Here is a 21,227-nt window from a genome sequence, read left to right as displayed (position 1 = left end):
TGCCACTACTACTTTATCACTACTGATAAACTGAGTAGATTTCAGTGGTCAAAGGTCCCAGTGACCTCAGATGTGTCTGGAAAAAATGAATGTGCACTGAAACTGCACTGGTTTGTAGAGACATACAACCACACGGCCGAATTTCTAGTTTAATGAGTTTAACAACCAGTGCTCCTCAGGCTAGTTACATCAAATGTGTTGTTATTCTGATGGAACAGTGATGGTTTAACACTTAAAATTATGTTTTCTTTCCAAACTAACCTTCAGGTATTAATTGGAGGCATGTTGTATTAGCAGAATTCACCACGACCAACACTGATATGAAGCGGTGCTGTCTCCCTGTCCACTGACATTTTGTTTTCAGGTCTTCTGTCAAACTGATCCTGAATCTGTGATTAATACCACGAGGATCCACTATATGGTGTGAGGCAAATTTGTGTCAGCAGCCAGGCCTGAGCTCGGCCCCGGTCGCAGTGACCCATCCCGAGGCCAAACCACTGCCCCAGTCAATATGGCGGGGGCAGTCGCATGGCACGCTTTACAGCGCCTGACCTCCTTCGCCTCATCTCTCTCTCTCCATCCCTTATCTCTCAGTTCATTTCGGATTTAACAGTTTTTAATCTCTCACAATCTCTGGGTCCCTCTCCATTCAGCCTTACTTCAGAGGGATATCACGTTTTTTTTTTTTTCATTGCTCATGGATTGCCTCGCTCGTTGTTTGTTTCTTGCATGAGTGCACGAAAGGCAGATGTATAAATAATGAAGGTCACTCTGTAATGGAAGGCCCTGTGGTCACTCAAAGCCTTGCTATGAAAATCACCTGCTAATGCTGTATTCAAAAAAAGATCTATCTGAAGTCGCTGTATCTAAAACCCACATAATCCCTAAAACAAGTCAATGAAGCGTGGTGACGTTACACAGCCCAACTGACATATCTGTGCACCCAAACGCTGGGTGTGGGATTTATGTTTCTCCAGCAGGTCTGGGAAAAAAGGATTATGGGGCTTTGAACTTCCGGTCATTATGTCAGATCCCTCCGAATAGTTACGCAAATATGTCTAACTGATCATTTAAATGTTCACTGTAGCTGCTGTATGGGAAATCATTAAGGCTGGAAGGAAGCACCATAGGTTTGAGGTGTGCTCTTCAAATTGCATTTAAAAAGGTGACAGGCTGCTAAGTCATGGCAGTGGAGGAAAATCCCCTAATGTGACGATGATGCGGTCCACAGACCAGAGCTTAGAGCTGTGGTCACCGGCCCATCTGTCAGGCCGGGGGCAGGATGTTTATACTGACAGAGAGAGACGGCTTCTGGTTCTAACGCTGCAATGAAACACATCAATCTTTGATCGTGTCAACATGTCAACACCGTATCTGCGGAAATCATGAAGGTCGCACGTTCCCACAGTTCCAGACAAAGTTACAGTAAATCCAATTTGACTGAGTGGTGACCCAGTCCTACATTGGGGACAGATAAAACTGCTGCCATTGGCAAATTTCCTCACATGGTAAGTGCTGTGTTTGAATCCATAGTGACATGTGACTTTCACATCTGCTTTTGTCTCATCACCGGAAACAACCTAAAAAAGCTGCCTCTACAAAGATTCACGAGCGATTTTCATTGGAGCACAAGTGTTGTGTTGTGTGGACAGTGGAGTTGTTTTAAGGCACCTTTGAGGGAACTGTCATCTGATAACTAGTTGTGAAACATTCTAACTGTGGCCTTGGCTCGGCAGGTTGAGCGGGTTGTCCACTAACCAGGTGGTTCGATCCCCGTCTCCCACATTCTGCATGCATCACATTCAAACATGTTTAATATTTACGATAATCGGCTCAGACAGAAAAATAGCCACTGAGAGTGAGCTGACGGGGTCAGAAAGTGGCAGTAATTGCACCTACAAGTGGTTTACCAACCGCACACTGAATAAGAAGAATCTTCTCTGGAAAGCCACTGTGAAATTGTTTCCTACAGCAAATGTGTGGTTTTACGCTCTAGCCAAATTGTCAAGTGTGTGTGTTCTGGCGATTTTAAGATTAAAATCCGTTAAATCTGTCATTTTGTGTGGTTTCCCATGTTCTCCTATAGTCTTGACTTAACCATTTATTAATATATGTGTTCTAAGTAATTGATCATAAATTGAATTAACCTCCCTAAGGAAATAATGAAACTGTATACTGGTGGTTAAGAGGGGCCCAGAAACAACCGTTGCCCCAGGCCCCTCATAAGGAGGTCATCCGGCCCTGTCCTAACTCCAGTTCCCCCAACATGATGGAGGAAACTTTTTAAAAAATGCTTCTTTACTAACAATCAAAAAGTAAAAGCTTGTGTGTGAGAGAAAGACGCCAGAGAAGCACCGACATGTTGTTTCCCGTCACTGACACATTTTCCATCCTTCCCCTCAAATCCTCCGCCGGTCACATGACCCGGGGATGAGCCAGATTAGCGGCCGTGTGTTCTCCGGGAGTCCGCTCGCGGAGACGTGGGGAACATACGCTGGATGTGGCCGCTCCTCCTCCTCCTCCGCCTCCTCCTCCTCCATCACACCAAGGACGCAGACATTCCCGTCTTTCTCTCGCTCTCTCGTCGCAGGGGCTCGAGTCTTTGAATCCTCCGCAGCCTTCATGAAATAGCCTGAAAAGTCGTTGCAGGATAACAAAACAAACACAAAGCAGAGAAGATGATTTCGCCGTGGGACCGCTGGTATTCGACGAGCTGCTGCCTGTGCTGCCATGTCCGGACGGGCACCATCATTCTGGGAATATGGTACATGGTAAGTGGCGTTTCTCACCATTCATCACCCACGTATCAGACTCGTACATCTTCAGTTATGGCCGCATAATGTGACACGAGCGCTGGGGTGCGACAGAACGAGCTGTCGTTGGGTTTAAAGCGAAGAGAAGCTAAGTTAGCTGCTGCTGCTGCTTTTCTGTTTTTCTGCTCTCATTTGCCATTTTGAGCAATGTCCTCTGTTGCACATCAAAACAACACATTTGAACTGCAGCCTCTGCTCATTGGTCTTTAACCGTGATAATACACGGTTTTTCACGGTTATTCTCATGTATTTATTATTTTATATTATATCTTAGAATTTACAATTTGCTCCCATGCTGTTTTCTTTCCCTTTTGGCTGATTTCTGTTGTTGTTGTTGTGATGGAATGTAAAAAGCTCAGCAGTGAATCCCTGTTTGATTCGTCCTACACTTGAACAGGTTAAATATAGAGTCACTTCTCTGTTTTTAACCCACGGGATCACCTGAAGTTTTAAACATAGTTCAGTAAGCCTGGTAAATCCCTGACCTTCAGTGAGCGGCAGTCCACTGACTTTCTAACCCAATGTGAGCAGAGGTCTGATAAACACACAAAGGAAATACCTCCACAGATACAATGTTGAGATATAACAAGTAGAAGACTCTGCTCTTGTTTTTATTCTCATCATAATTGTTTGGATAAACGCTGCAACACAACTGCATCTGAACATTACAGCAATGTCTCCTTCTGTTAGGATTTTAAGTTTAAATTCAATTATGGGCTCTTGATTCAACAAACCAGGTTAATTGAATGTCAAGTTGAATTCTGTTCATAATATTTTCCACTATTTTCTAGAGCCTGATATGGATATTTTTGGAGGGATTGATTGTTGATACCAAAAAGGTTTCCGATACTAAACTGATATATCAGCTGATTTTATAATAAAGGACAAGATGGTGAATGTCCCTTGTATTCAATGATTCCTAAGATGTGGTTTATCTAACCCTGATGATAAAGTAATGTAACAAAGACTTGATTATTTACAGTTTATTCATAAACTTTATCATAAGTAAAAATGAAATTAAAAAAAAGAAAACAGAAATACAACCAATAGTCTTCGTTGTTACATGTAGCCACAATTGCACTGATACGATCTTTGTATCTCTAATTATGATTTACTATGAACTTTTACATTGTTTGAGGTTTGTCTTTTATTTGATTTAACAAATGCCACATGCACGAAAGGAATTTCTAAAAGTATAATAAACTTAGTGCCTGGAAAATCAACCCAAGATTTTAAAGATGGGCAACTTCACTATGAAATATATTGTTAATATAGATTTTTTTTTCTTCAATGTTTTCCCACAGCTCATCAATGCAGTGGTCCTACTCATCTTGTTGTCGGCTCTCAACGACCCAATTCAGTACCGCTACCACCTTACCAGCTCTGAGCTGGGAACTGACATCGATGTCATGGACGATGCAAGTGAGTGCAGCTAATCCCCTCATTGTTGCATGTCCAGCTTGGTTTAAATGATCTCGTGGGATGATAGATTATGTTAAATGTCCTCAATGAAGCAGTTTGTTATCTTAAATGAATGAAACCATTTGTCAGCACAAAATTAATCAGCAGCCATTCTGATAATTGAGTGTTAAACATTTGCTCGTTCCAGCTTTTTCACTGTGAGGATCTGTCTGGTTTTTATAACCGGTGATTCTCTCTGGGTTTTAGACCAGTGAGACAAAAAATTTAACTTACAGACATTAGCGTTGGGTTTGGGAAACTGTGATGGGCAAAAGTTACTGACTAAATAATTAAAATAATTGTTCGTTGCAGACTTAAAAGAAGCATTTTCAGTGTTTATCCATTATTCAACCCACCCATTTAAGACGAGTCCTCCAGATTGTATTCCTCCTGCGAAGGTCTGCTCTGTTCTTTAGTTTTAGATTTCACCCAGATGGCTTGTAACTATTTTGTAGTTCTTTTTAAACCCATATTGCCTGTTCCCAATAATCCGCTTATGCAAACTCTTATTTTGCTTCTTCTCATCGAGCTCTTGATGATTCACTGTTTCATGAATGTTAATTAATTAAATAAAGTCGTGTTTGATTACTCAAACATTCCAGTGGAGTTTAACATAAAAAATATAGATTAAAAGACAAATTGATTGTTTGTTTGATACATAAATCCAGAGGTTAGTCTGTGTAAAGTCCAACATTGGTGTTTGCTGTGGTGTCTCCATTTATTCCAGCACAGATTCATCTCACTTATTTAAGGGAAGCAACAGTGCAGAAGCAAATACAACAATAATTTAATCTCAGTGTATCATTCATCATCATCTCATTGCATGGTTCAATAACAGTATTCTTTTGGTTGTATATATCCAGAGAGAGGTCATTAAAACCAGCAGCGTGTCCATGTAGCCCCGCGTGTTTCAGCGTCTTTAAAACCACCTCTCTTTTCTGCCCACCACGTCTTTTCCCAGAATGCTGCTGTCAGCACAGACACAGCTGAGTAGGCTCAGCACCGTAAAGAACAAATCAGACCGCATGTGTATTTTCAGTGCTTCCCCTCCGGCAGCTATCATCATCACAGTCACCTCTGGAACGCCACAGACCCTGTCACTGGCTACTCTGATTAAAACGACTGCTCTAATTCTCCATCGGATTAAAACGGCCATCTTGACTGGCTCGCCCTCGGACAGCATTGTCGCTTGTGCAGCGTCAGTCAAACATAGTGACAGTGGGGATGGATGGAGATGAGCTGTCGTCAAAAATATCACTATAATTATATGCACAGAAATCCTGAAATTAAAAATAGAATTTGTGGATGATGTGTGTGGGAGTGAAATGCATGGCGGTGCATTTATGTATACACGTGTTGTTTATATCAATTATGTGTAAACATGTGTTTCTGTGTGAGGAAAGGGATTAAGATTAAAGGGAACCATCATTTCCTGGGTCTTAGCACAGTATCTGCTTTAATAATCACTGTTGCTGATTGGAACCGAAAAAACCCAATGTCGTGAGGAGATACCGAAGTTGCATTCACCCTTTTGTGTTTTGCAAAAGTCCTTTTGTAAAGTGTTTTTTTCTGGTTAACAGAAACTAAAACAGATACGGCTATCCCACAGCAAGAACTGACTTTGATGAGTAGTGATGTGGGATCATTTTCACCAACCTGGACACGTATAAATATCTTGTCTCGAGTGCCACAGGGGCCTCAACAGTCTTTTTCGCGGCTGTAATGTGAATCTGAGAAGGGTGTTGCATTTTTGTCAGATTTAGCACCTTGCATAACAATTATTCACGTGTCGAACATGTTTTGTCCGAGTCAGATTGGATGCTAAAAATAGTGAGGTTACCAGGGTGCTTTGTTTTGTATAAATCCTCACAGAGACTTTGTGATTACATCAGTGGATTCAAGGTTCCAGTGAAATGACGTGTTACTTTCCTGCTGTTTTTTTCTTTCTTTCACTGGAAAACCCGATGATCTGCTCTCACCTTGTTGTGTTTGTCTCTCTGCAGATATCTGCATCGCTACTGCGATATCCCTACTCATGATTCTTATATGTGGCATGGCAACGTACGGTGCTTACAAGGTAAATAAACAAGAGACATTCAATCACTGGTCTGACAACGATCAGCCACAGATTTATTCACTGTATGCTGTTTGAGTTTCTCAATATTTGTCTTATTTATCTTTCCTTTTATAGCAACATGCTGCTTGGATCATTCCATTCTTCTGCTACCAAATCTTCGACTTTGCCCTTAACACACTGGTAGCCATCAGTGTGGTGGTTTATCCCAACACAGTGCAGGACTACCTCCAGCAGCTGGTGAGGAGCATTTTACATGTTCACAAATAAAACACCTACACAAACAACTTCGTGCTCGTCGTTGCAAAACATTTCAACAAAGAGTTTACGGCTTTTTAATTGAATGTTTAATAGATTCAGGATATTGTGCTGGTTCAGTGAAAGAAAGCCCCAGGCATTTTCACAGGTCTTATTTATGCAGATCTATTTAGACTCTTTAGTTGTTTAAGATTTAAAGGTTGTGTTTTGTCCGATTTAACAAAGGCCACATTGTTACTTCCTGTCTGTTTATTTATTTGAATCTATCTTCCTCTCTCTCTCTCTTGTTTCAGCCTGGGACATTCCCTTACAAAGAGGACATCATGTCCACCAACAACATGTGCCTAGTTTTTGCAGTCCTCGTCTTCATTGGCTGCATCCTCTCCTTCAAGGTAAGCCCACAGAATCCCTGTATCACTCCAGGTTCTCCCAGTCTTCCTAGTGTTGGTCTTTTTCATGCGTCCGTGCCGGTGACAGCCGAGCACCGGAGGCCTTACGTTTTTGGCTTATTTTTCTGTGCATCCATCCCATGCTTGTGAGCGTAATATCAGGAACACCTCGGGGGAATTTATTCAAATTTGGCAAAATGTTTACTCAGACTCAGAGATGACACAGAGATGAATTGATTTGATTTCAGAGGTCAAAGGCTAAGATCACTGTGCCCTCATATCCATCCTATTCTCTGGAACACGACATAACTGATGAGTGATTCGTTTATGGTGTGTGATGCATCAGGAACACCTGGAGGCAATTTCATTACCTTTCATACAAACATCCACTTGGACTCAAAGATGACCACACAAAAGAGATTTCTTAGCAATAACCCAAAAGATTGTGCTAATTATAATACACAAATTATAATAATGCACCTAATGCCTTTCATTAAAGTCCTTGCATCTATTCACTACATTATATAAGTCTGGACCGTCAGGAATATAAACTGCAACTTGACTGACAAGATACAACTGCAAGGCAATATTCTAAATGTCACGCAGCCATGTGACTGATGTCTAACACTGTAGAGATGCATAGAAAAATGTAAAGTTGTAGAATATAATGATGTATGCATCACACCGTCACAGATTACACACACACTCACTCGGTTCCCTCTAAAACTGCCTCTTTTAATAGATCTGCTCATCATATTGCAATTTGATTAGGGCAATTAAGCTTCACACTGTGCTCATCTCGTAGCAGTACGAGCCATATGGCGTGTATAATGACTGTGCCAGTGCGAACATTTCCATTATCAATGTTCTTCATGAGATTATCACACAGCCAGAGAGCAGTGGGTCGGGGACAACAGGAAACCAACTCCTGTCAAGCTAATTCCCCTTTAATGCATGGATGGTTCTCCCGGCGCAGTTCCGCTCTGGGGCTCTGGGACGAGATGGGATATGAAGTTGCAGTCATCTGTACAATCACATCAAGTTGTTTCTCCCCTGAGCTCAGATTGGAAATGTTCTCGGCAGACATCCAGAGCCAGGCTTTATGATGGGAAGCAGCCACTGGAAGACAAACTGCTGGACTCCCAGAGAGAGAAGAGTTATAACTGACTCAGACAGAGAGCTTTGTTGCACAGTGTGTGTATCTGGGCTCATTTAACTGCACATTGCTCCGAAATTTTATATCACAGATCAAATGTAGATGTTTTCCTGCTCGGAGCGTAATCTTGACATTTGCCAAGGGAAATCAATAGAAGCCCATATTTATCGATGCGCTGCATATACAATGTATCGGCTCCTGTCCTGTTCCTTTTCATGATGATAGTTGAGTCAGTCGCCTGGAAAAGTACCAGATCTGAAATCTGCTGAAGGACGCATTGAGCTCTCGGCACAGAGGCAGCACCTGCTGAAGTTCCTGCTGCAGCCAACATCCTCCATTCAACTGCATGTGACATGAATGACGGATGAAGACAGTCAGGAAGAAGGAGACCCGGAAAGAGAAGAGAGGGTAGAAACAGAGAGCAGATACAAAGATTTAGATGCAGTCGATAGAAACCTGGATGAATAAAAAGATAAACTGTTTGACATAAGCTGCTTTCAGACATTTTCCTGAAGCTTTCTGGTGAGGCTGTATGTAATAAGGCAAATGTGTAGTGAACAAAAACACCAGATTTGCTCAGCAGTCATGTCCGGCCTCCTGTGTCCTCTATCCGAGCGCCACCCCTCGTCTGAATGTTACGGACATTTTGCTGGTGTTGTAAACACGTTTGGACAATATCCTGCTGTGTTCTTCATATGTGAAAGACAAACAGTTCTTCGTACATTTTCTCATGTCTGAAAACAGCTCTGACAAAAAATACCACTGGACCTTTCAAACAAAATCTTATTTCACTGAAAAAACACAAAAAAAAATTACGCTTTGTGCCTTAAAATGACAAAAACATTTTTTTTTACTTCATATGATCAAAATTACAAGTTGAACACTGTTATATGTTTTATCAACTTTACTAGTGGTCTGCTTTAAAGGTGCAATTGTGCGTACGTTACTGTCGGGGATACGTTAACCTCAGTTTACAGTTGGCATCCCAGTGAAGAGGTCGGCTCAGCAGATGGCAAAGTGATTCGTTAGCAGTCCACTGGGCTTCCTGGTCCGGCGGTTGCTCTTACGGTTGGCAGAGGTACCGACGCAGCAGGCTGCTCACACATATGCACAATGAACCTCCTGTTCCTCTGCCAAGTCAGACAAACCTAAACCTCAGTGCAGGCACAGCCTTAGTGAAGCAAGAAATGCCTGATAAGTAGCTTTTGGTAAAGCGTTGGGTGGTTGGACCACTCATTAAAATGCCCGTATACTTTTACAACTGAATTGAATTGCCGTGAGTCCTTACCTGCCTGGGATGCAGCTGACATGTCACAGGCTTTATGAAGTGTTGATATGATGCATGTCTGCTGTCATCATCATTATCATCTTTAACCTTGATGAATGGATGAGATCATAATGAAAAGTGGAGACCGTGTTTCTAAAGGTCATTGTTTGTCCTCTCTGTTTTTTCAGGCCTACCTGATTGGCTGTGTGTGGAACTGCTACAGATATGTGAGCGGCAGGGGCACCACGGAGGTCCTGGTTTACGTCACCACGAACGACACCACAGTGAGTCCGCACTTCCACCCGCCCACTCCCTTACCTCAAGGACACACTGAAAATCCTCCCATCCTCTGTTTTTAATATAAGTGCATTTGCACAGCATTGATTTTTTTAATGGTTTTCACTTACAAGCTTTTGGTTCAGTAGAGGTAGAGGTTTTAGTGTAACACGTTAACTTTAACACGGTGTAGCAAATGCTAGGCCCAATGTAAAATACTGAAATGATAAAATACTAAAATATAGACCATATTTACTTTTGTATGTTATTGCAGTTCAATGAGTTGATACCTCTAAATGTACAAGGTAGGTATAACATTTAGTTTAGCTGTAATGTGCTTAGAGCAGCAATTTAGATTTGAAAAATAGAGAGAAATTTCGTTTTAAAGGTTCAGTGTGTAGAATTTAGTGACATCTAGTGGTGAAGTTGCATGTTGCAGCTGAACACCCCTCACCTCACCCTCCCCTTCCAAACATGAAAAAGAACCTGTGGTAGCATTCAGTTGTCATAAAAACTCTTAAGTTTAGTTTGTCCAGTTTGGACGACTGTAAAAACATGGCAGCCTCCGTCGAGAGGACCTGCTCCCGATGTAAATTTAAAGTATTTAAATTGAGAGTAAAGAAAATAACAAGTTGTACAATTTAGATGATTATACACTAGCGAAAAAACACCACTAGGACTATTTTATATTCAATTTCTGCCAATAGATCCCTTTCACCTAAATCTTACAGACTGAACCTTTAATTCTAATATCGGTAACGGCATCGGCCCCCAAAAATCCATATGGGCCAAACACTACTGTTTTATCCCATGTCTCAGTATTTCGCAGTCATCAAGCCATTTCACGTCACATCATTTTTTCCATGAGGTTCTGGTTAGTGGGTCCTGCTGTTCAACCACTAGAATAGATATAATACCACAGTCCCTAAATACATGTACAAGTGAAGATAGCATAGGTAGTCATTTAAAAGGAATTAATTCTTGCCACAGTAGAAATTTAATGAGCGAGAACCTAAAGGTATAAATGTTTTTACATGTGTCACTCAATAGTAATGCAATCAAGAAATAAGGATTTATTAAAAGTGATTAAATGTATAAAATCCATCTTTATTGTGTATCAGTGGTAGAATAGCATAGACTCTGCAGTGTTTGCAGTCTAGTCCAGGCTCTGGATTCTGTTGTTGAGCAGTTTGCGTCAGTCCGTGACGTGACTTTGGTGTTGTTGGTACAGTACAGTGCTGTAGGTCGTCCTGAGGTGTGATTGGCCGGCTGCTTAGAGCCCGGGTGTCCGTCCCTCAGCGTTAACTCTGGGATTCTGAGAGGCTTTAGCACAGTCACGGTTTCCATTTGTCTGTCCGTCTGTAATCCTCAACACAGATACATAAGACATTAATCTGTCTCACACCCTCTGTCGTCGCAGCACTTCATCGCTCTGTCACTTCGTCCTTGTGCTGCCGCGGCCCGGCTTCACTGATGACGTATTTTTCACCTTACGAAACAGACTCAACGGGCAGGAGCTAATCCAGCAGGGTCTGATATCACGTTGTGTATCATATGGCCTTTGAGCAAATACTGGGTATGTGCCAGTGGGTTTCGTCCGCTGCAAGCGAGAAGTTGTGTTTTCCTCAGTCAGAATTTATAATGAAAACAATCTAACCCTGATATTATTTATTATTTTAATATTTAAAAAATCCGGGATTTTCTCAACAAATTGATGTGGATTAGCAGTTGAGTACAGAGCCACAAAATTGATGATGTAATAAAATACAAGTCCGATTTTTTTGATTTTTAAATCCACCAATAAGCAGCACAAGCTACATGGATTTTAATGAGAGAAACAAACAGCATCTAACAGTTTAAACATCATCATTGCGTTCCCTTCCTCCACATGCGCACACACACACACACACACACACACACACACACACACACACACACACACACACACACATAGTGGTGAATGAATAGAACGCTCCATCTATTTTTACTATTAGAAATCCGTCAGTGTGTCTAAATGGCTTTTTACTGCATCACACATCAAGTACCCAGCTGCTTATCTGTCCCGCTTTTATAGAAATGCCATTAAAATGCACAAGGGTCGTCTCTCTCTCTCTCTCTCTCTCTCTCTCTCTCTCTCTCTCTCTCTCGCTCACTTTCCCCTCCTCTTCCCCTGAATATATCTCCGTCCGTTGCCTCTCTCTCTCTCTCTCTCTCTCTCTCTCTCTCTCTCTCTCTCTCTCTCTCTCTCTTCTGGACATGTTACATAATAGTCTGCTTGTCCACTTCATTTCAAATCCAGCCTGTGATGTGTTCGCCGGGCCTCTCTGGCTGTTTCACAACTCCATCCCCTCCGAGAATATTCTCTCTCTCACTTTCTTTCTCTTTCTCTCCCTCTCTCTCCCTCTATCTCCCTCTCCCTCTCTCTCTCTCTCTCTCACTGAATTAGCAGCAGGGCTGGTTTTATAACACCATTTACAGAGAGAGACTTTCGCTAAGGGTGAACGTAGCCTGGCCTCTGTGTGTGTGTGTGTGTGTGTGTGTGTGTGTGTGTGTGTGTGTGTGTGTGTGTGTGTGTGTGTGTGTGTGTGTGTGTGTGTGTGTGTGTGTGTGTGTGTGTGTGTGTGTGTGTGTGTGTGTGTGTGTGTGTGTGTGTGTGTGTGTGGGTGTTGCCTTTAGTAATTTATTCTATACGGATGCAGTATAAAGAGCTCGAATGAATCAGGGGAAAACATGCAACAGTGGCTAGAGGCTCATTTCTGCTGCCTTTACGTATAATCAGAGATACGTCACTGCCCACATACTTCCATGTGTCCTTTAAGTTGGTGTGGTTGCTAAGCAATACATCCAGCGCCGCGTCGACAACAACAAACATGTCGACATTGGACAAGGTTGTGATGATGTCTTATAGATTCCTCTAGTTTCTAACAAACTCATTTTAAAGTCTTTCCTCAAAAAGTTCCACCATTGTTAACATTTCTTCCTCGTGTCCTATGTTTGTCTCGATTGCACTACTAGCTGCACTGCCCTCCCCACGATTTCTGGTGGTACTGCACCATTCTGTCTGTCGTTCCTGTCTGTAAGCTTTCAGAAGACATGCACAAATACGGACAGAATTAATGCATTACTGTTTCGTAAATTGTATTTACTTCCATAAATATTTGCACAATATCCCTGAGAGATTCCCACAATAGGATACAATTAATTTGTGGAGGATAGTTAAATGTTTTCAACCATTCACTGGTTTGGACTGAGCCTCCTTTTTGTTCTGTTAAATTTCAGGTTCTGCTGCCACCATACGAGGAAGCCATCGCCCTCCCGCCCAAGGAGCCTCCTCCCCAGTATATGGAGGCGTGAGTGAAGTCCTCGCCGCTGGACCCCTCACCCCCACAGCCCCTCCGTACACCCATCACATCTCTCTCCGACAGTAGGACCCTGGAACATGTTGAAAAACCAAGGAGAAACAATGTCTTAGATGCTGGTTTCAGCTTGGATTCCTGCCAATTGTAGATTAGTGACGCCGAGCCAGTATCGCCATCGACTCTGCCCCGCCCTCCTCCCCCATCCTCCACCCTACTTGTTGTGACGTTTTGTCCTCCCCTCTTTTCTCCTCTGTCCTCTCCAGAGGACATCGACTTCAAGACCAACAGCTCCCCTGACCATCACCAACCCTCCCTCCCTCCCCTCACTCCCCTCCCTTCCCTCCCTCCCTCTTGGCAGCTGCTGACTCCTGGCAGCATCGGAACTCTTGCACGCCCCTGAACACTCTGTCCCAACCTAATTTGCACTTTTCTTTGAGTGAAACGTGCACCCACCGGTCTTGGCCACCAACTGTTAACCCCCGATACTGTGAATCTCCCTCGTGGTCTTTGTATAGAAACAAACTACCTGAAGAGAGATGGTGCAGAGAGAGAGAGAGCGCGAGAGAGAGAGATAGAGAGAGCGTGAGAAGGAAAGCGACATACATGATCAGTTATGCAAGAGCACTTTTTTCAGAAATTGACAAATTTCCTTCATTGAATGTAATGTTGGGGTATTTTTGTATGACTTTTTTTGTATAACAGTGAAAACGGAGAGAAAAAGAAGCGAGTAGTGAAAGGCTGTCTGTCCTGGTGTGGTTACAATATCATCCGTGTACTGATGTAGCTTGTCCTGTGGGACTTCGTATCGGAAAAGGTTCCTCGACCAATAACGACGTCTTCCTCTCGTACCCATGTAACACGCTTTTCTGTAAAAACCTGTCGCCCATCGACTGCCAGTGAAAACCTCGTTCACCCGAATTCAGTCACAATGTATTCCAGTTTGCCTTCCTGCCCGTTTTTTCGTGTACTTCTCCGAGATCTCAAGAGACTTAATGTAAACACTCACACAGACATCTACACACAACAGATTCACATCCAAAAAGAGGCAATACACATGAAACAGAAGTGTGTGTGTGTGAACATTAATGTGTGAACATGTGTCCTTGTTGAGTTGCAGCTGCAGAAGCATTGACTGTGTCTTTATCGGTTTGATTATTGATTGAATTATGGTCTGTAATGGGATCATTTGAGTTAACTTAGCTGGACTGAGGGCATTTTCCTATAAAGACGGCGTGACGTGCTGCTGTACAGACCGTATGCGTGTGTATGTTTAAAATGTGTGTGTGTGTGTGTGCGCTTGCCTGCGAGCTGTATGATGTAACTTCCTTTATATGTAGTGACATGTTTGTTTTTTTGCACATGCAGTGATATCATGTTGTGTTATTTCCTGTGCTGGTGACGATGGATGGGGATCTAAAGCATTGATTTAGCATTGCATAGTAGCACAAAATCTATACACACTATATGGAGCTAGTCAACAGTGCGAATGCTTGGAACAATTTAGGCAATCAGTCGAATATTATTAGAAATAATAATGGAACCAATAATAATCATGTTCTTTCCAATAATTCCCAAGTAGTTTGTTACAGAAGAAAACAAGTTACTATGCAATAGTGCATTCAATAACGTGTTAGAGCTGGAAATACATGCACCATGAAGTAGTTTTTCCACTTGATACTAATACTGTGGGTGGTAACGTAGCCCCCTGTTGGCCCCTTCATGATTGTCCCTGTGTGAATTATGACTTCTGCAAATCCAACAAAGCTGAAAAATAAAATTGCACTTTAAAGTCAGCGCCACTGCAAAACCGACATGTTTGTGTTTTCCCAGCTAAGTGGTTCTAATACGAAATCAGCCCCCCGTCTGGAGGATACAAGCTTCCAAAACATTTTTTTAAATTTTTATTTACACTGTCTGATGTGGCTGAGAAGCCGCAGAGCTTTGACAGATTTGATTGGAGTTGTGTCAAGTTTAGAGGAAAAAAGGAAAAAAGCTTGTACGTGGACGAGTGGATGGTTGATGCCTCATTTTTTATTAGAATCGCTCAAAGACCGTTGTCCATCTGTTTTCCACTCACACACGTCCCTCTTGTTGGATCTGGATGAGCTCATGTCTTCAACTCTGAATAATAAAAAGCAAAATTAACCTGTTTCTGCTGCTGGATTTATTTATTGAGTTATTTATGTTTGAAAAGAACAAATTAAATTTAGATTGTTTAGATTGGCAGATTCCCAGGGTCTTTTCATTGCACAATTTATTATTATATTGTTGACAAACGTTTTTTAACATAGAGCATAAAACAGTTGCGCACATAATCTTTTATATTATGTAATCTTTCATTTTTGTTTGTTGTCTTCAGATTTTGTACCCGTACTACCAGGGCATGTTAGATTAATAGCAGTTGTAATCCCATGTGAGAGGGTACAAAGGTTTGCCGTGACACAGAAATAATACAGATATAATACAAGAAAAAGCTAAATGTAAAATCAGATAAAAAAAAAACATGAGTATGATTTCATAATCCATGAAGAAATGAGTAAACATTTACTCAGGAGAAGAAACAATACGTCTCCATGATAATAACATTAATTTAAAACGTATAAGTCATACATCAACGTTGACATACAAATAAAACAGTATCACATGTTAATGAGGAACCTGACTTACTGAATTGTCTCTGAATGAAAATGGAAAATAAAATAAAGAGAACATAGAATATAATGTTTAATTATGTTATTTTAAATTATTTGTATTTTACTTTACTCACTCTGTGGATTCATTCAGTGCCAAGAAATTCATCCCAGCTCATTATAGAACCAGTGTATTGATGTTTTATTCCAGTTAATTCAGACATTCTCTCTGTTAGTGGTAAACTAGTGAACACAAAGCTCTAAACCTTCTTATTAAAACATGTTGAATTCAACCATTCATTCAAGTAGACAGTTGTTAGAGACAGTAAAGTTTCAGCACATGTTTATTTGGGTTTCATGCTGGCCTGTGCGTGCGTCCAACTGCCCTCACAGAGATTCAGAATCCCTCCCTCACCCCCATGCGGATGAACAAGCTGGCAGATCAGCGAGGATTTACCCACCCGCCTCAAAATGGAGGCTGGCATTACCTTGGGTCTGACAGTGGGCGACCAGACAGACACGCTCACCTACTTTTCTGCCTGTGGGACGGGGCCGAGGGGGGGGCGGGAAGAATACTAACAAACCCAAAACAAGTGGGTCATATCTAGTCTCTTTTTTCTTGCAGGATTTAATGATGCAGGCAGAGACAGGGTTTGACCATGAGATCAGATTTTTAAAAAGAGGGGGATGATTGTGAAAGAGGACTTGAGGCAAAATCTATCATTAGAATATTGAGATTCTGCTCTGATTTTACAACAAACAAACATTTTAACTTGACAAAAGCAACTACTTACAATAACTATCAGTCAATCAAGTAATCAAACTTTTAAAATGTTTTTTTAAATGAGTTCTTATTTTGAAACTAATGCACAAGAACAATAAAAGAAAGTTACAATAATAAAACATAGAATCAACACTAAACTTGCCTTGTTATGAGTAGAGGTTAATGATCAATAACTTTGTATGAGAATATTAAGTATACGACAACTTATGTCCACTAAGATATAATTATGTTATTTAGTTTGTAGTGAGAAATGTTGAAAACTAAATTGACTGAAGTGACAGTTTATTGCTTCGTGTTTGGGATTTTCTACTTTGTTTTACACAGATCAAATAAATGAGTTATAACTCAAACTATTTCAATTGAAATTAAATAAACTACACTAATAAAATAAGTCCAAACCAAATTGCTCAACAAATGTGAAGGGCTGTTTTGTGCTGAGTGTCTGTGGAGATTGTTCATATTTGCAGATTCAGATGTTATTTTTTCTGCCACATACCTCAGATATTGTCCTTTATTTGGAGCGGGGGAATCTGCAGCACGTGATCCAGATGACCTGGGGCGGTTTCATTCGATTTAATTGGGAATGAAGAAAAAGGCTTAGGGGAACCAGTGAGTGGAAAAACTGGGCCAAACCACTCGATGGATGATGGGCAGCTAACAGTCGTGTCTGGGTTGATGCACCTGCCTCTGTCGGACATGTGTTATACTTCGAACACTAGTTGTATATACACGAGTAGGCAGGAGCATCGCCATGTCTATTAGTCCACAGCCAACAAGTGTCCCACACACACTGATGTGGGTTGTTGCAGTGATTGACAATTAAATCAACATTCAAGGATTTAAAAAGGCAAACTTCTACACTAAGTGAAGACATTTTGCATTGTAATGGAGTAACAGAATTACTTTAGCTTCAAATATCTAAAACAAACCCTGTTTATATATGTTAATGTGGTTTTAAAGAGTGAGACTCAAAACTAAAACTAAAAGTTTTTTCTTTACAAATACCGCCAATTCAATTTTGATCAAAGAAAAGATTGTGATAGATTTGATCAGCAGGTACAAAAAAGAATTTGCTCCTAGGTTTCTCAGAAGTTTATCAGTGCATATACATAAATCTCTATCTCCACACACGTCGGATGACATCAGAGGCGGCTGTCACCCTTCAAAGCCTTTAATACCTCTGAAAGAGAAGTGTCCTTACTCGATTACAGTCAACAGGCTGCTGACGATACAGTTGAGGGTCATCCCCACGGTTTATGTAAGTGAGAAAGAAACACTCAAATATCAGTGTTGTGTAACTGTGACGACGTGATGAGCAGCGAGTGGAGCGGATCACGATGGTCGACGCATGAACTGATAATCCCGTCATCCTGCTCTGTCAGAAGTCTTTGAAGAAAGCTCTGCGGTTTAAAATTCAGTTCCCATCACTGCCTGTTTTCTGTCAACAGGCTCACAATGTAAACAACTGCAGGAGAGGAAATCCCTCACACAGGCCTCTAATGCTAAGTAGGCGAGTGAGAGCACCCTGCTGCTCTCTGGCGGACAACGGCAGGACAGACACGTGTGGAATTCATGGATTGATTAGAAATAAAAACGACACCAGTGTGATCTGTTTAACTCCGACTTTATTTATGACAACGGGGCTGGGGAACGTTTCTACTGAGGTGGCTGCTGCTGATCTGGCATGCTCCTGATGATGTCAGAATCGCCTGAAGACGAAAAGATGAACAAAGAGTCAGTGGGTGGAAATAAATCATCATGTACACAGTAAAACTTAACTCAATTATATACTGAGCGTAGATAGGTAATATTGACATTATGAGATGTGACCAACGGAGCAGTCGTGAACCAGCCAGAAAACAGTGGCAGCTCAACCGAGCGCTCCGACTGGCGTTCATCTAGCGAACCACTAGTCCTGCACTGGACCACTTTGTGAGCAGGGCCAACAGGCACAAAAATTCGCAGAGGAAACCAAGTGACAGGAAATTAAAATGTGTGTTTTATATAATGATATAAATATTAAAGTCACATTTGTTGAGGTGCAATGAGCTTGTGTGAAAACAGGTGTTATAAGTTTAGTTGCTCTCCAGTGGTAATGATGCACGGATATCATCTATCATGGTTCACATATCTGTTTCAATGCCAGCAGCTAATCGACCAAACAGAAGTAAACAAGTCAGCACAATATTACAGAGTATGTGCTGAATGTGTGTGTGTATATATGTATATAAACACACAAATGTACTAGATACTAGCTCATTTGATAGATATGCAGACTCTAGCATGGATCACTGAAACATTGTGGTGTGATTGAAAACTGGTTTGTCAGTGATTCCTCTTTTAATTGCTGTTCAGTTGTGTCAATGAGTCTCACTGGGACCTGTAGCACTAAGCTAATGTTGCTGCATCAGTTTTGCTACCAGACAGTGACTGGCACACTCCACACCCCATTAGTCCCTTTTAATATTCTAGTATGGACCCCCTGCATTGGGAAATCAGCAGGAGAAGAGGCTCAAATCTTATGGTGTTGGACAGCAGGTACTCACCAGGATCAATGATGGCCAGTGTGCACACCCTGAAGTATTTACCACAGGCTGTACCAAGCTCAATGTTGTTTCCACTGTAGTGGTGGACACCGGTCTTGGCCAGCATGGCGTAGTACTCAATCTCAGATTTCCTGAACGCAGCAGAGAGACAAAGGTAATGTGAGTCACAGCAGCAAATACACATTAGAAAAAATGCTTAATTAATACGGAGAAGGAATACAAATGAAAGGCATCAAATGTGCAGAAAAGTAACACTATCCATCCATCTTAGAACCTCTGATGACAGAAAACAGAAACTTCTCTCTAGTTACTAACTTGTGTTGATACAAAAAAGTTTTTTTATTACTTAGAATTCAACCAACATCAGAACTCTGTTACGCAGCATGTAATCCATTATAATCAGTTTGCATAATGTAAAATGTCATAGCCTGGTCATTGTGAGACATGTAAATAATACATTGACCGAAGTCCAGGCAGCTCACAGAACCAACGACATTTGACTCTTTAACAGCATCCATTGGTTTTACTTTGGATCACTGAGGAAACGGGTTCAGATGCAAGATTCTTCTTTAAATGACCCATATTGTGAATAAAAACAAGGCAATTCACGACCTGGAACAAACATGTTTCTATTGTAAGCACTATTCTATTCTATTGCAGGCACTGGAAAACTGCAAATGGAAAAGCAGTACGATGTCCTAATGGACAGTTTTAATTTGAGATCAACTAACTAAAAGCCCAAATTCTGCAATAAGCAGCCAGATGTTGATAACTAGTTCAAACATGAGATGATGAACTGTTAATAATGGCTGTAGGGTTGGACTATAGCTCATGGACATCTTCTTCCCTTAATTTTAAGAATCTGATATTTGTCACAGCTCCTGCTTACAACACTGATGTTACCAATATAACATTTGCTTTACAAATGTATACAACATTTCCTAAATAGTGACTTTCCATGCATCAAGCCCAGATGTTGTAAACTGCAGTGACTACTGACCTGAGGGCCGGGCAGTTGTTGGCCAGGATGACCAGCTTGGCTTTCCCCTGCCGGATCATCTTCTGGGACTGCTTGTAGCCCAGCACGTATTTCCCACTCTTCATCACCAGCTGGAGACGAGAGTTGATGGACTCCATGGACTTTTTCTGCACACACGGGAGGGAGATGCACAGTCGGGTCAACACCTGAGCTACACGGCTAACGTTAGCCTCTTCGACTATCGGTGAACTCAAAGAGACAAACGAGTGACATGTTGACGTTAAATATCACATTTAACCGAATGGACACAAGGAGGATGGTGTGATATGCAAGTTTTTAAAGAGCATTTGTAGGACTCGTTGCTACTTTGCTAGCATTTTGCTAACGTCTGGATTTAGCTTGTTAGCTTAGATCAGGGAGAACATGCGGATAAACAATAAAGGAGAGAAATAACAGCGACGTGTTCCTTTGAATCTTTACAGCCGCAGTAACGTAACTTTAGATATACGCGGTTTAACGTAGTTTAAGAGGACTGTCGCGCTGCTAGCTGGCTAACAGGCCCCATGACAGATAACTCTCGTCCACGTGAAGCAGCGTGCGGCCCGGCCCGAGCTCCCCCGACACTCACCGTCTTCTTTGCGGCCACCATGTTTGCGGTTTAGTCCGGACAGGCCAACCTGCGGGCGACAGGGGGGGAGGAGGAGACTTTGGTTAACGTGTGGGTGAAAACACAGAGTGAGCAGAAGCAGGGAAATCGGTGTTTTATTGCGAAAAACGCAGAGCTCGTCTTACGGTAAGAACTCGACAATATGGCCACGGAGAGAAAGGAAGGACCAGGGTGCATTGCGGCGCTATCTGGTCGGAGGAGCTGCGCAGAGGTTTACTGCGCAGGACGCTCACTGCACATGTGTGTGAATGTTTAGTCGATCAAACCGGTTTATTCCACAAAACTACACAAACACCGTAATGTGAGGGAATAAACACCATAGTGGATAAAGAAGAATTACAGCTATAAAACAATAGGGTGGAAATAAAATAATGTTCTATTAAATAATGTTTTATCTCAGTCTCCTGCATTCAAAACTTTATACAAATGAAAGAGCAGATACGTCTGCAGTCAGATGAGTTATTTTACTGTATGTACTGTTGATGAGGTCATGTGTCATCACGTGCTTGGATGTAAAATATTAATCTAGATCTTAAAAGTAAGAACAGTTTTAAGGGTTTTGTACTTG

At 41.6% G+C, this 21,227-nt stretch overlaps 2 protein-coding genes across 3 annotated transcripts; one reads left to right on the top strand and one right to left on the bottom strand.

Annotated features, from left to right (window-relative positions):
* Nucleotides 1–2,430: 2,430 nt before the first annotated feature.
* On the top strand, nt 2,431–15,204 carry laptm4b (lysosomal protein transmembrane 4 beta). Of its 2 annotated transcripts, XM_035182810.2 has the most exons (8): nt 2,431–2,771; nt 4,118–4,235; nt 6,278–6,351; nt 6,466–6,588; nt 6,900–6,998; nt 9,607–9,702; nt 9,969–9,999; nt 12,974–15,204. In XM_035182810.2, exons 1-8 carry the CDS (start codon nt 2,679–2,681, stop codon nt 13,120–13,122), a joined length of 783 nt encoding a protein of 260 aa, XP_035038701.1. In that variant the 5' UTR covers nt 2,431–2,678; the 3' UTR covers nt 13,123–15,204. The 2 variants fall into 2 exon arrangements, with proteins under 2 accessions (XP_035038701.1, XP_035038702.1); XM_035182811.2 differs by lacking the exon at nt 9,969–9,999 and having other exon boundaries at nt 2,444–2,771.
* Nucleotides 15,205–18,075: 2,871 nt separating this feature from the next.
* On the bottom strand, nt 18,076–20,883 carry rpl30 (ribosomal protein L30). Its single transcript, XM_035183354.2, has 5 exons — nt 20,785–20,883; nt 20,621–20,669; nt 20,014–20,159; nt 19,014–19,144; nt 18,076–18,176 (listed from the first exon to the last, which is right to left on the bottom strand). Exons 2-5 carry the CDS (start codon nt 20,639–20,641, stop codon nt 18,124–18,126), a joined length of 351 nt encoding a protein of 116 aa, XP_035039245.1. The 5' UTR covers nt 20,642–20,669; nt 20,785–20,883; the 3' UTR covers nt 18,076–18,123.
* Nucleotides 20,884–21,227: the final 344 nt, after the last annotated feature.

This window comes from Hippoglossus stenolepis, chromosome 17 (assembly GCF_022539355.2).
Source record: "Hippoglossus stenolepis isolate QCI-W04-F060 chromosome 17, HSTE1.2, whole genome shotgun sequence".
Lineage (NCBI taxonomy): Eukaryota > Metazoa > Chordata > Actinopteri > Pleuronectiformes > Pleuronectidae > Hippoglossus > Hippoglossus stenolepis.
This window is presented reverse-complemented; position numbering and strand designations above follow the sequence as displayed.

Coding starts and splice junctions, on each gene's coding strand:
- laptm4b (XM_035182810.2), top strand. CDS start 2,679: ATGATTTCGCCGTGGGACCGCTGGTATTCGACGAGCTGCTGCCTGTGC. Junction 2,772..4,117: donor TTCTGGGAATATGGTACATG/GTAAGTGGCGTT, acceptor GTTTTCCCACAG/CTCATCAATGCAGTGGTCCT. Junction 6,589..6,899: donor AGGACTACCTCCAGCAGCTG/GTGAGGAGCATT, acceptor CTCTTGTTTCAG/CCTGGGACATTCCCTTACAA.
- rpl30 (XM_035183354.2), bottom strand. CDS start 20,641: ATGGTGGCCGCAAAGAAGACG. Junction 20,160..20,620: donor TGGTGGCCGCAAAGAAGACG/GTGAGTGTCGGG, acceptor CCGTGTGTGCAG/AAAAAGTCCATGGAGTCCAT. Junction 19,145..20,013: donor AACAACTGCCCGGCCCTCAG/GTCAGTAGTCAC, acceptor TGCTGCGTTCAG/GAAATCTGAGATTGAGTACT.